This window comes from Centropristis striata, chromosome 8, assembly GCF_030273125.1.
Source record: "Centropristis striata isolate RG_2023a ecotype Rhode Island chromosome 8, C.striata_1.0, whole genome shotgun sequence".
Taxonomy (NCBI): Eukaryota; Metazoa; Chordata; class Actinopteri; order Perciformes; family Serranidae; genus Centropristis; species Centropristis striata.
The window spans coordinates 28619648-28633959 of NC_081524.1; the positions used below are offsets into that span (position 1 = coordinate 28619648).

The 14312-nt window shown below is 40.6% G+C and overlaps 1 protein-coding gene across 4 annotated transcripts in view; it reads right to left on the reverse strand.

Moving 5' to 3' along the window:
- The window catches only part of oxr1a (oxidation resistance 1a), a 181466-nt gene that overhangs the window by 9268 nt on the left and 157886 nt on the right, over nt 1-14312 (reverse strand). For all 4 annotated transcript variants that reach the window (XM_059338607.1, XM_059338609.1, XM_059338606.1 and 1 more), the window contains 5 exons: nt 11089-11241; nt 9346-9530; nt 6812-7476; nt 4043-4208; nt 631-796 (listed from right to left, as the gene is read on the reverse strand). In XM_059338607.1, coding sequence (XP_059194590.1) covers nt 631-796; nt 4043-4208; nt 6812-7476; nt 9346-9530; nt 11089-11241 — 1335 coding nt within the window. The remainder of the gene's footprint in view (nt 1-630; nt 797-4042; nt 4209-6811; nt 7477-9345; nt 9531-11088; nt 11242-14312) is intronic.

The window sequence follows — 14312 nt, forward strand, 5'->3', positions numbered from 1 at the left end:
CCCAAAAAACAATGTTTACATTCCCTGCATAAACAGAGCAACTCATAATGGTGTTAAGCCTTTTGCCATTCAGCAAAATAAGTTGCCAAATGCTGACCAACACTAGTGACACTCGCACAACGTGATGAAACTACAATACACTAACTGAGAAGAGTAAACAATTACACAAACATGCAAAACACTTTGGTTGGAAGTTTAGAGAAGCACATTTCCAAGCAAAGCAAGTGTTCACACAGCTTACATTACTTACATGTGATAGAAAAGTTCACACATAAAGTTACTCTAAAATCAAGAAATATGCAGTGGTACACAGAAGTGCAATATACTGAAGCAGAATACAAAACTGAAGCTTGACAAACTACACAATGCTGATGGATTACAAACCAAGATCAGCACAATACATTTGCACTATGCATTGCACAATGAAAGCAAATCAACACATTTATATAACATGTAACTCAACACACAACAAAAAACTTAACAATACACCACATAAGATTCTGGTTTCACAGGTTATGGATTAAACCATAGTGGAGAACTATACTTAATCCATGTCTGTGAGGCTTCAGACAACACAACAGGTGGACTTGAAGCAAGGTGAGGGAAAGGTTTTAGCTGTGTAGACCTTACCTCCCATTCCTTGACATTGAGGTCAGTGATGGGCTCATCTTCAGCCGTTTCTGACACCTCATTCTTCTTGACAACCATAAACCCAGGCTCTTGTCCCATCCCCCTGACACCCTCACCATACATGTCCGGGCTCCACTGCATGAAGAACACATACAGGTGGTCTGACCTGGGGTAAAGAATAAAAAAACACAGGGAAAACTATGAGAGAAGAGGCTGGGTTCTTCTTCATACCGTCATATATATGGTAATATACTATCCATGATTAGCTGCAATAAATAAATTAGTGAATTGCCATCTCATAAAACTCCCACAAGTTTTAAGAATTTCTCCATATCTAGTATGTTGAAGCATTATCAAACAGCTTTAATGGCAGTTAAGGAAGCATTTCAACATCAAGATATTTGACTTGTCTCCACTCTGTTTAAACCACTGAACTGATAAAGCTGCTCTGCCTGTGGGATAAAAATTAAGCGCTGAAAAACTGCACTTTGTAGAATGTCCACTTGAGGCCGGCTCCAAAAGCGAGTCAATCCTCAAAGACCCCCATGTTAAAATGCCAAACTTTACGACAGAAATAAACATGTACAAAAAACAGTTAACTATACGGGTGGTTAATTTTTAATGTAACTCCTGTTTAAATTATATTAAGTCTTAAAGTTATGCATAATCAAGGACATGGCTGCTTTAAGTTGTCGCTAGCCGCTGCATTCAGCCCACCTCAGCTTACCCACACTCCAACTTTTTGCACATTTTTGGATTAGTTGGGGGTTAGGAGGAATCAGGCACTTCCAGGATGCCGATGTCAAGAGCCACCACAATAAGTTTATTCAATTAGTTTTTTCAGAAATCTATGGCTGATGTCAAGCATATTTTATGTAGTCTATGGTATTTTGTGACAAAAGTGATCACTCTGTGTTAAAGTGTGGGTACATTTGGGAACAAATGGTCTTCTAATAACACATAGGTGAACCTGTTGAAACAACCTATAAACACAACAATCACATAATATTATATTGTGAAGTTCAGAGTCTTCAGAGTCTTATTTCTGGACATGAAAAAAATCAAAGTCTAATAATACTCCCTCTCCTTTTAGCTGTTTTGTTCTGCACCAACTCCTATGACAAAATATCTATCACTTTAGCTGCTGAATATTTCACTAATTCCAATAGCAAGTCACTACCTGTCTTGTGCAATTCACTACCTGTTTTGTGCAATTCACTACCTGTCAACCTTAATTAGAGCAGTGCGACTAAACCAAAACCTTTAAGTTGTGTGCCATAAAACAAAAACAATTTGGTAAAAGATGCTAAAACATTCCATAGAGGTGAGAGAAACTGCAAAGTTAGGTAACAATTCTCTACAAATGTGTTACTTTAAGCGATATCTGATACATTGTTAACATGGAAATATTAATTAAGGCAGCTTTAAAGTGACAGTGTACGGCTATTTTCCTTAAAACAAGGATTAGTAATAATTAGAAACATGTATGACACCTCCAGTAGCTCTTCAATACTGTGACTATCAATCCCGCCTCTCTGCTCTCCCTGTGTGAACGCCTTTTCATGACAACAATGAAACAGTTTAGGATAAAATAAGACAGTACGGCATAACTCATGGAAAGCTACAAACAGAAACAGAGCATAGTTTGTGTCACATCTGCTATGGCTGGTAGACATGAAAGAGCTGTGCAGACTCAGTAGGTTGAGCTGTATTCAGTGTCATGGTTGTGTATGGCTCATTCAATGCCTCCCTTTCTTCCCACATCATCGCCAGGACACTTAAAGACACATCATGCGGGTCGCCTCCCATCTAGGTCAAGCTACATAGTCTAGCAGCGTCGGAAGAAAGGGACTATGAGCTGCTGTGTTGTCAGTCCGAACAGCTTATGATCCCTCCTCCCACACACCTTAGCCTGCTCGCAGTGCCAAGAACGATATGTTGAAAATAATGAGTAGTAACATGTACGAGGCCTGTCTTTAAATACTAGCTTTGAGTCTGCAGTGCCCCCGGGCCATCATCCCCATGAGAGGCGTGCATGACAGCAAACTTGTTTTCCAGGTGGGTAATGCTGTAGCTAAGCAACCTGTGGATGAAAACAGCAAAACTAACAAGCAAGGCTTATAATGAAGTGAGGGGGATTTCAGTGTCATTACTGCACTTTATGGTACCATGACTAACTAAAAAAGGGCACGCCTGTTTGTTTGATTCAAATGTGATTAGCAACCTTAGAGAGCATCATGTGTGTTGCTGCTGTAAAAGTGTAGACACATGTTGTGACAGGCGTGGTTGCTTTGATAACTGATCAGATTCACCTCATGTTTATTATTTCCATTTTTGTCTCCTTGTCCTTAAAAGGATACAAAAGATAATGTACCACTGTGCTGGAGCCATATTTGGCTCTAATGGCTCTAAACTGACTTATTAAATTAAACTATTACTGCAATTGGGATTACATCTCCATATAAACATATTACGCAACTTTTTAATGTAATGTGCCCCTTCTCAGTGTGAAAAGCTATAATGTAATTATGACTACTGCTGTCTTGGCAAAAGTACATCCAGATGGAGTGATCCAACTTGGCAAAACACATATGCAAGCCAAGGCCATTTATTAGTTGATATAAAACATCACACATTTCAGTGTGGGTCAGCAAAAGTTCATGAACATCTTTGTGAGCAAAATACTTTCTGAGGATACAAAACCAGGAAAAACATGAGCTTTGGTAACATCCTTTTGTTGCATGGGTTGTGTGTGTGTGCCAGTGGAGGAATAATATGCACATGTCCGTTTCCCTGCAGAGTGAATGAATAATAAATAATTTTGCTGTCTGGCAGAGGCAGCACAGGGAGATGGGCAGAAGCCGCAGTGGGAGTCAGACCTGACAAAGAATGCATATTTGATTGGTTTCAAATATTAAAAGGAATGGAGGTGAGGTGCCATAGTAACTCAGCTGACTGTTGTGGTGAGGAATATGTATTTCACATTAGGACAAATCCCTGCAGATCTCTACATTAAAATCACAGTCTGCTGCACTGTACATGGACTAATCAGAGGCTACTATATCATTTATAGCACTGATCTGATGATTGTATTTAGGCTACCACCACAATGATTTGCCGGTATTTAAAGGTGTTGCAGGAGAAAACATGAAGCAAAAATATCTCGATTGCTTGCTGGAGGCTGACTGAAGCACATGGAGTTCATACATCTCCAAGTTAGCGGATCAGATTATGTATTTTTTTTTATGATGCTGTTTTTTTTCATGATTGACAGCTGTGATGGTCATGTGTCTGATTGGGACCGCAGTAATGCAGCTCCAGAATATTTTAGCTTTTTTTCTGGTGCAGTGGGAGGAAGTTGAGTGGTGTCATCCATCTGTATATACAGTCTATCTGTAGCAGAGTTACTGACCTCTCCTGTGGCACAGCAAACCAGTACTCGTGCTTCTTGCCCTGCTGGGCATACTGCTGCATGGAGGCGCTGGCGTTAGAAACAAACGTCTTCTTCATGGGCTTCCCCACCCGCAGACACAGGAACTTGTGAGTGGGGTGCTTCCGCCTCTCCCCAGACGCTGTACCTGAAAGAGAAAATCACAACATGGTCGCATAAGCATTAAAAATGTATTTTGTTGTGGCTTGATAGCTGTAATGTACAGTAAATTGGTTTAAATTATTTTTGAGAAATATGCTTATTTGCTTTCTTGGTCAGATTTAGACTAAATACAAGCTACAGCCAGCAGCTGGTTAGCTTAGCATACAGAATGGAAACAGGGGGAAACAGCTAGCCTGACTCTGGCTTTTACACTGAAGTCCAAATTAATAAGACATTACATAAATAAAGTTAATTAGTGAACCTTAGAAGTGTTGTTAGGCAGACTTTGCTAATATTTGACAGAACCAGGCTAGCTGTTTCCCATGTTTCCAGCCTTAACTTAACATGCTGTAGCTTTATATTTACTGTACTGACATGAGTGTGATATCAATCTGAACATCTAAATCCTGCAGAAAAGGGAAAAAAAACATATTTCCCAAAATATCAAACAATTCCTTAAAGAATCACGAGCATTGTATTCTGTATCAAATGTAATCTAGAAACAGAACACATCTTGTTGACTAACTGCATTCTCCCCCTAATAACATCTTTATTTATGTGACCTAGTTTTCCATATTTTATTTACTGGCTACTTCAGCTGGAATTAGTCATTTTGTGGCAGAAATAAATGGAGTCGTACACTATAATTGATTGTGGCACTGAGTCTTCTGACCCTGTTACATTATCAACGGCCTATTATAAGGTCACATCCCCAAAAAGCTGAATGAGATCACTGTATAACTGATGTTACACTGGCATATATTGTCACTTCCTGGTTGGGCAGCTCAATATAACGAGCAATAGTGATATGAATCTAGCAAAATAATATGAATCTAGTGAGAGATGCTTAGTGAGACAAATTCAATTTCCAAAATGCATTAATTCTGTATTAATGTAGCTTGTTTTTTTAGGTTGCTGCTGTTACTTGTGTGGGCTGTGCTAATGTGCACAGAATAATGGGCAGCCCTGCTGAGTTTCCCGTGAATTAGAACTGCTTTTGCACCCCGGCTCTCTGTGTGACAATAATTGCCTGGGAGAAAATGTGAATCTGTCTCTTACTGTCTTGGTCTTTTTCCTTTCGGGACAGAAATCTTTGTGTTATCACAACTACGTATCCAACTATGAACAAAAGTGAGTCAGTGACTGTCACAAAACAAGACCAAAATGATGGCAACCAGATATTAATTAAATGATGCTGCCATGGTTTAGTTGTAATAGCCAATTAGCTACTAATTGCATTGTATTTGCCAGCCATTTTCTCTAGCTCATCTTGCTATTTTTAGTAACTACCTCGCTTCCTGGCTGTCGATGCTTTCAATTTATTTCAGTAAAATAAGCATTATCTTGCTGGAGATAGGTAATCAGTTCGAGAATGGGCTGTTTTAACATTACCTGCTGCTGGGCTTCAAGGATACTCTACTTTTAAAGCATGCTACGGAAAAGTACTGAATTTACTTGAATTTATTTAAGTTATTCTGTCAGGAAATTAAACCTGCTGGAGAATGATGTGATGTAGAGCCTGACTAATTTATCAGACGACTGATATTATCGGCCAATACTGGCCTATCGCTGACATTATGGTATCTATGCATCAGTATTTGGGTATATTTTGTCAGATATGTGCCATTAAGAAAACTTTTATTTTCTAGCATGTAATGCTAGAAAATAATGGTTTGGATGATTCAGAAATGGTTTTAGCTAATTGTCTTTTTTTATTCTTATATCAGCAATTTCAGACAGACAGTCATTAGATAGCAACTTAGAGAACCTTGGGAAATGAGAAAAAAAGCCTGCTGTCAGGATAAATTTGAGGATTTCTTTCTGTCCTCTTCTGTTTGGTGTAGGACTGAGGTTTTTCTATTTATTTTGTGTATATGTTACTGTTATACTGTATTATTCAGGACCAAATGTTTGGCATAACCACATGTAACTAACTAACTATCCATAGTTGGCAGATTACAACATCCATATCCACTACTGGGATCTGTTAATCTTAAATATGGCAATGAACATAAACAAATGTTATTCTAGGCTTTAGGGAATTTAGTATTTGTCTAAATCGTCATGAAAGCATCCAGAGAAGGATGTCAGATATAAATAACCCTTCTCTGAATGCTGCCTCAGAAGGCGTTTTGATGTTGGGTTTCATCATCACTGTGTCTCCCCTTTGGGCATTAGGTGTGTTTGTGGCATTGTGGTGTTTGATAGGCTTTAGCTTATCGCCCAGAGGAGTAGCCCAGACCACCAGAACCAGATCAAAGAGCTGCATAAAGCCCTATAATGCCCGGCTAGCTTTGCCAAGCTGATATCAACAGAGAGGCTGCCATTTCCCTTCGTCTTTATATTCCAATTACTAGCACCAAGGCAGAGTGGAAACAGAAAGGTTATCAGGAACCAACATGAGAGAAGTGATTCTGAAGCAGCCAGAGAGGAGAGGAACTCACTTTGATAGTCTTCAGAGAAATATGGATTTAGGGTTGCTGCTAAAAAGACGGTGATGAGGGCATTCACCATCTGTAATGTCCTCCACCTTTTTTCACACAGTTTAAGATACATGTTTTCCAGCTGTTACTTAGTAAATGTGTTTACCCTCTGCAGAGTTCTGCGTGTCGTCTTCTTGCGTCTGCTCTACATTCTCCTTTTCCTCCTTGCCTTGTTGCATAGTGTCCGTTTTGGAGACGTCTGTCCCCTCGTTGGCTTCCCCCTGTGGACTGGCTGAGACAGAGGTGGCGTCTGTGGCACCAGGGGTGGCTGAGCTTTGGGACCCTGGGCGAGAGGTGCTGCTGCTGGGGCCCTGGGCCTGGCTAGTGCTGCTGCTGGTGGTAGTGGGTGTGCTTGGTGGCTTCTCTACACTCTGCTGCTTGGATCCCATGGGGGACTGGCTATCACTTTCTGTCTTAGTGTCTTGGGGATTGTCCTCTGCTTTTGCTGCAGCATGCTCCTCTGGTTGACTGACTGAACCGCGGGCACTGCCTGGGGCCTGGGATCCGGCACCAGTGGCCTCCACCTGGGTAATGGTTTGCACAGACTCTGTGGAAGCGCCTGAGGACTTGTCCAGGCGGAGGTCCTCATTAGACGCTTGCTCTTCCTCACGGATGGGGGACAGCTCTGACTCAGTGAAGACGTCTTCAGAGATGGAGCCCTCAGTGCTGCGTGGGGCCGTGCTGCCGCTGTCGTTGGCCCCCGCCTCCCTCAGGCGCTGCTCTGGCTCCTTCTGGGAAGGATGTCTCTCAGTTGGAAGAGGCTCCAGGTCACTGGAAACAAAGAGAAGCAATAAGACCCATGCAACTCCACCACTGAGAAAGGAAGATTTGAACATGTTGATATCTCTCTACATGGGCTGCTCTGCTCTAGCTCACACACAGAGATCAATGGAATGGAGGTGAAACAGACAGGAAAAGGAGAGCTACTGATGTCTTAGGTTCTATGAGTTCTATGAGTTTTTTTTACCATAATATAAAATTGGGTATAGAGAATTGAGGAATTTCACTGGTATTGATATCGACTACCCAATTTCTTGTGTGGTGACTTAAATATTTAAAACAAAGCTTTACTCATTTATGTATCAACAAAAAGGGTTACAGCTTATACATATCCTTGATCAACCAGTGAAATACAGAGAGCTGTCCTGACCATTGTCGAACACAATCATGTGTTACTGGTTTTGATTTAGGAACATGAACATATCTAGTGGTTAGAGGTAGGGATGCACCAATACTGAAACTGATATCAGGTTAGGGTTAGTGAATAGCTGGGTATCGGATCTATTCAATGTTTATCTACTATACACATTACTTCCTTGAATTGTAATTCCTTGTCAAATTTTGGTCAATTGGTTTGGTTTACACTTGAATTGAAATTCCTAAAACAAATTTCTTACCAAGTTGCTGGTGCATGCTTCATTATTTTAATAATAAACAACAATTCAGTGCATTTATATTTATGTATTTATTTGTTATATTTTGGTTAGATTAACTCTTATGAAATTGAACACATTTCACCCGGTCATTCCTGTTGCTGTATGGAAATAAACTCCTGCCTTGCCAGCAGCACAGGTTCTGACCATAGCACACACAGTGGGCACCAAAAACATCTGCATGGACAGGAGTGACGTCCCTACATGCATAAATACTAAAACATACATATTAAATTTGGATAACAGTATGTATTTGTTTTCCATCAATTATATACAAGTGATTGATCAATTATAAAATACTTTAGCTTTATTTAATTGCATGTACAACAAAACCCAGTTCTAACTGAACAATGGAACAAAACAGTGAGCCATGCAAAACAACACTATTCCCTGAAACCTCTAATGAAGTCGAAAGACAACAACATGCATTTAACCAGTACACAGAGTTACATTCTGTTGAGCACTTGTTGCTCAGCTGTGTGTTCAGACAGACAGAGAGAGAGACTGAGAGGTCAGCAGAGAGAGGAGACGCAGACAATGGACCACAGCTGAGAAAACAGCTGGGCCCGGCACAAAAAACAGCCATTTGCCAGCACAATAACTGCTCCAAGGGCAACGTTTAACCAGTTAAATACGAGCTGCTCAGATCCAACTACCACCAGAGGCAACACAAAAAGCATCCTAATACTAGACCATATTTACTAAAACTATTTCAATGGATTAAAAAAAAGAAAACACTCAGACAAATCTGTGGGAGGAAACACAAGTGAATCCTCTGAAGTGGCTGCTTCCTAGTGCATAAAGAGGTGAGCAATGAGAACGTAGGAGGGTGAAGGCATACTTCATTAAGCCCGGTGTAATTGCTGTTTCCTTTTTATTTTGGTGTGTGGGGGAAAAGAATTAAAGTGAAAACTGAAAATTGGTTGCTGATGCAATGTGACCGCGGGTGCAGCAGAGAATGACATTGATTATAGTGAGGTTGCTGCATTTCTGTGAGGGTGAGAGTGGGAGACAGGCATTCTGAACTAAATCATGGGGAAAGATATAAAGTCTAACTATAAGAATAGGAATGTATGTAGGAGTAAATTAAGAGTCAGAAGTCAGTGTGTATTGCTGTGTTTACTCTAAATAACTACATGTGTAGTCATCATAGAAGTCTTTCCCATACATACTCAACAACAAAGTATGTGTCAGTGTTTTTCCTTACTCAGGCACAGCCTCTCTGATCTTGGGGTCAGTGATCTCCTTGCAGATAGCAGCAGACTGTACTTCTTCCAGAGGACACATGATGCCGTACTCCTCGCACCCATGGGCCTGAACCAGTGGGTCCATCCGGTGAGGGTCAAACATGATGTTGTTGGGTGTCACCAGCAACACCCCGCTTACTGCACCCTGAACACATGAAAAGAGAGGGATGAGTGAGGAACAACAGGATTAATCAGAAATGCTTTAAGCTTGCCATGTTTATCTACCACCAAAAAGATAATCAAAAGCACCTCTGTCACATAAACAACTGGAAGCCAAATCAATCTGAGACCACAAATGTCCTAAATCAAGTACAAGTTATTGACTGCCAGCAGTGACCACTTCAGTGCTTTCATTTGGTACCTGCGAGTGAATCAGCGGTGGTTCAATACCATGGATCTGTGTGTGTTTGTCCAAGAGCAGAACAGTTGCTTGGACAGAGCAGTGTGTTGGTGCACACACATATAACACATACTGTACGTTTTCTTATTTTTGGGTTTTTAAAAAATCCAGGCCAAACAACAACACAATCAGATTAAGAACCAGTTCTCAGTCAAAAAACACAGATAAAGAAGATCTGAACACAACATTAAACTGTATCGAAGACCCGAAATTAGATAACTCAGTTTACAACTATATAAGGAGCAGCAGACTCCCTGGTTGTAGGCCATCTGAACATCATTAACTATAACCAGCTAAATTAAACTGCAGTCAGCAGGAGAGAGGCTTCTCTTCATGTGCTGGTCTACTGGGTTATTCCTATCTGCCCACACACATGTGCCCACAGTGTTTGCTTTACTCGCATTTGATCCTCTTTCCACCATAAAACAACAGCGACTAACTGGAATGCATCCGTTTATCAAGATTCAGTTGTAAAAGTTTTCCATGCTTTTAGGTAGAACAACTTTCCTTTCAACTGTCTGTTTATGTCTGCCTCAGTTAGTAGTCCTGCAACATGGCCAAAAAAAGAAAAATGATGATGGAAAAATTAATTTGAAAGTACCTTTTGGGTATAACATGTCATCACGTCATTATTTTATCTTACAAGACATTTGTGTTAAAGTTTGTCAGAATTAGCACAGAAATTATGAGTTATGGCCCAAACCATATATTGTGATCGATATCCAAAATCGGTTCAGCTCTGAGTCCAAGTGGAAGTAATCCCATCAAGGTTTTCCTGAGATACTGCCTTTGCGAGAATGGGATTGGCGGATGGACAGACGAACATCTCGACAACATAAGACCTGTCATCTGGCTGTCAAGTTAAACACTAAAAGTGTTTAATCACAGACAGCATTGTGTAGCAACTGGTTTCTGTTTAAGTGGAGTACATAATATTTTTGCGGTTATATTCATGTATTATTATGAAAGGATGTAAATGATTGAATATCAACAGGAGTACTTGATCTTTGATCACATTGATGGCTCACAACACTGAACAACAAACCAACAAAAACCCCAGCTTTAATATGGAATTTTATTTTAAGTGCAATACTTTTCTTTTAATTTTAATTCCACATTAACAGGCAAGCCTTTTGAAACATGAAGTGTGTCGAGTACCTGCAGCTGGCATCTGGGTTGTATGATTATATATTTAGTCTGATACAAATACCACAACTTCTTCTTTCTTTCTGTTTGCTATTTTCAGGATTTTGCTGCTCACAACAGCAGTTCAGAGCTGAGTATCTTTCATACTGTATCTTACCTTGTCACCAGTGATGTACTTGCAGTTGATCTTGAGGAACTTCTCAGTGAGGGCCTCTTCCTCCTCGGAGGTGGATGACACCACTCTGGACTGGCGCAGGGCAGTGAACACTGGAGGGAGAACACCTTCTGGTCTGGGGGGGCCATCAGAATCCTTGAGACAGGATGGGTGGGGTTGTGGACAGTGGTATGGACAACATTTGTTCGTACATACTTTTATATCACATATTAACTACTCTTGAGGCCGGACTAGTTCGTCCTTCGTCACAATAAACAGAAATGGGAACATTTTATAATGAAGAGTTAAGTGCAATTAAGTGATGAATCACAACTGACAAAGGCAAAACTGTAAAAGCTGTGTTCCACTTCATCCTCATGCCTACGCACAAATATCTATACGAATGAATCATGTATAAATATCTAAATAGCATTCAACCAAAGAGACTGAATAATAAGCACTGTCGAATAAGCATGGCTTGGTTCACTTGGTAATACATGGTGTAACTAATTTGTGTCTCATTTCATCAAACTAATGCGGTTGAGTCTCTAAATGTATTATCTATATATAAACAGATATTTTCTGCACAGCAGGACAATCAGGTTAAAAGAAACCCAATGACAAGCCAAATGAATGTGCCTCCTGTGTGCCTGAGCTTCACACGGGCAATTAGGAGAAAAACATTCATATGAGGAGATTTAATTATTGTGCTTTTAGCACAGCTTGATGTCTAGTTAGTGTTGTTTTGACTCAACATGCCTTCAGTAAGAGGCTGGTTCGGAAACTGTTGAATCAGGGCTAGACAGGTAGTTTTAAAGAAGGGGAGCATATTTGTAATTATATAAAAAATATGCTAAAACTCTTATTTCAAGTCTCTGTAGTAACAAACTTCACATCTTTAATAGTTTTATTAACTAAACATGCAATATGTAATTTTCTGCTGCTATGAAGTCTTTCAATCAAAACAATAACAGAAGACGGAGTGATGGCATCATTGGAGTTTCTCACGATTACAATTTCTTGAGTGTTCACTGTTCAGTTGGTTTTAACCAGGAGCTGAATTATCCGCAGAGGTCTCTTCCTCTCCAAAACAAATGTGTGACACTAAAAAAGTGAAAACCAAAAAAAGCAGTTTCACCTTAAAAATCAGTGTTTCTCTGATGCTGTTTAGCACGTCGGCAGAGGGGCTGAAGCTGAGCTGCTGCTTATGTACGATCAGCTTGTTCCTCTAATAAGTTATGATGTTGACAAGTGTTTTACTGGGAGCCCAAAGAGCCACAAACAAATGGGCCCGGTTGTTAAAAATGACCAAGATCTTGAAAGTGTATCATAAAAACTGAAGTCATGACAACCTCTGGCAGACAACCACAATGCTGAGGGTATGTGACCCAAATGAAATACGGCAAATAAGGACGAAGTCCTTGATCAAAATCACAGATTTCTCTTGGTCTGAAAATAGTTGGAAACATTTAGAATAGTGTTTGTATAAAATTCAAAACAATATATAACATTGGTTTCATCGTTTTTAGATATTTTAATGTGCAAATGTTACAAACTTTTATTGCCAGACGAACAAACTATTCTCAAATAAATTAGTTAATTTTAATTATTGTTACTATTTTGAAACTCTAAATAGTCTACTATAGCCACTTCGACACAATGGGCCTCCTGCACAGATTTGGCCATGTTGTGTCTCTTTGTAGTCTCTTTGAGGTCAGTTGTTTTACCTCTCTTTGTGGTTGTTTGATCGACTTTCGAACAAGAACAAGAGGTCCAGGGGCCCAGAGCATGCACACAGTAGATCCATTCAGTAAGTCACCCAGAATACTAACAAGCCAAATACCTACAGTATTGACAGTGCCAGCTAATACACATATCTAGGATGTTTGAAGTGTGTGTCAGTGTGTGTATTATTCCTCCATACAAATTTAGATTTGAATGTAAACTGAACACATCAACTAGAGAAACCATGCATCAAGCGACGAGTATCCTATTCATCTGTGGTCATATTGAACATGGAGTGCTGCAAAACACATAGTGTCTCCTTGAATAAAGATTCATCTACGGCTGATGTGAGAATGATAAAAAAACATAAATATTTGCCTTCATAATAGCCTGAAATTCACTACATGCTCCACAGCCAAGAAGGAACGTAAGTGATATCTCAGCCACATTGTTCTCATAAATGTTGACACATAGGGTAAAAGCAATTTTGTTACTGCTTTTTCATCTACTCCATGGTATCTGTGCAAACTGCGACTGATGGTGTGTCTGCTGGGCTGGAAACACGAGGTGTGGTGGGTGTTTTTTTTTTTATCAGAGACCTGATGCCATGCAATGTCTGAGCCACGGGGCGAGACTGGCTGAAGTCTGTCTGAATAACTATCCACAGGGACGACTGTCTGACTGGGAGACATTTTGTAGGACAGAGCTGAGTGTTGGTCTGATTGACTGAACAGTGCTCTGCAGGATGGACCCTCTGTGACACTGACTGACTGCTGAAGGAATCAGATCGGATGGAAAGATGAGAAGTGAGGGATGGGAGAAATAGGCAAAAGCAGAGACGAACGTGCAGCAGAAGCAAGTCAAAAGGGGGAGAAGTGCAAAGCTGCTGTGGAGAAATAAAAAAACAAGAAGATAAAGAGAGCTAAAGGCAATGAAAGAGAGTGATTGGAGAGAGGACAAAGAACAAAAGGGAAAAGAAGGACAGAGAGGAGTGTGTGGGAGTTATCATCGAGGGGGGATTTCGACCAGGAGAGGAGGGCGTCAAAAGCCAGTGGAGAAGTGCAGTGAAGAGCAGTGAAGAGCTTAGAGAAGAGAGCCTGAGCCCATAACAACTGTCTGCTGTCCTCCTGACACCCACCCCCACACCTCCCCCTCTCCGTCTCCCAGTGCAGTCGACAAACAGCCTGCAGCTACTGACCCACACTGACACATGCAGCCCAGACACTGGCAGCCAGGGAAGGCTGAGGGGGCCGGGCCAATCTGTTGCAGCCGAAACAAGCCTCTCTCGACGAGGAGGAGAAAGGACCTCAAAATGTAAAATGGAGATAAAGAAGAGGGGGATGAGGGCTGAGGATAAAGTTTCAAGAACATCCTTTAGAAAGAAGAGAGCAGGAGCCCTGATTAATTATACCTTTTTTCAGATGTGAGGCCCAGCTGTTAAAGACAAGGATTGTGGGTAGAAATTTGTCAGTTTAAACAAGCTCCTCATCCACTTAAACTGA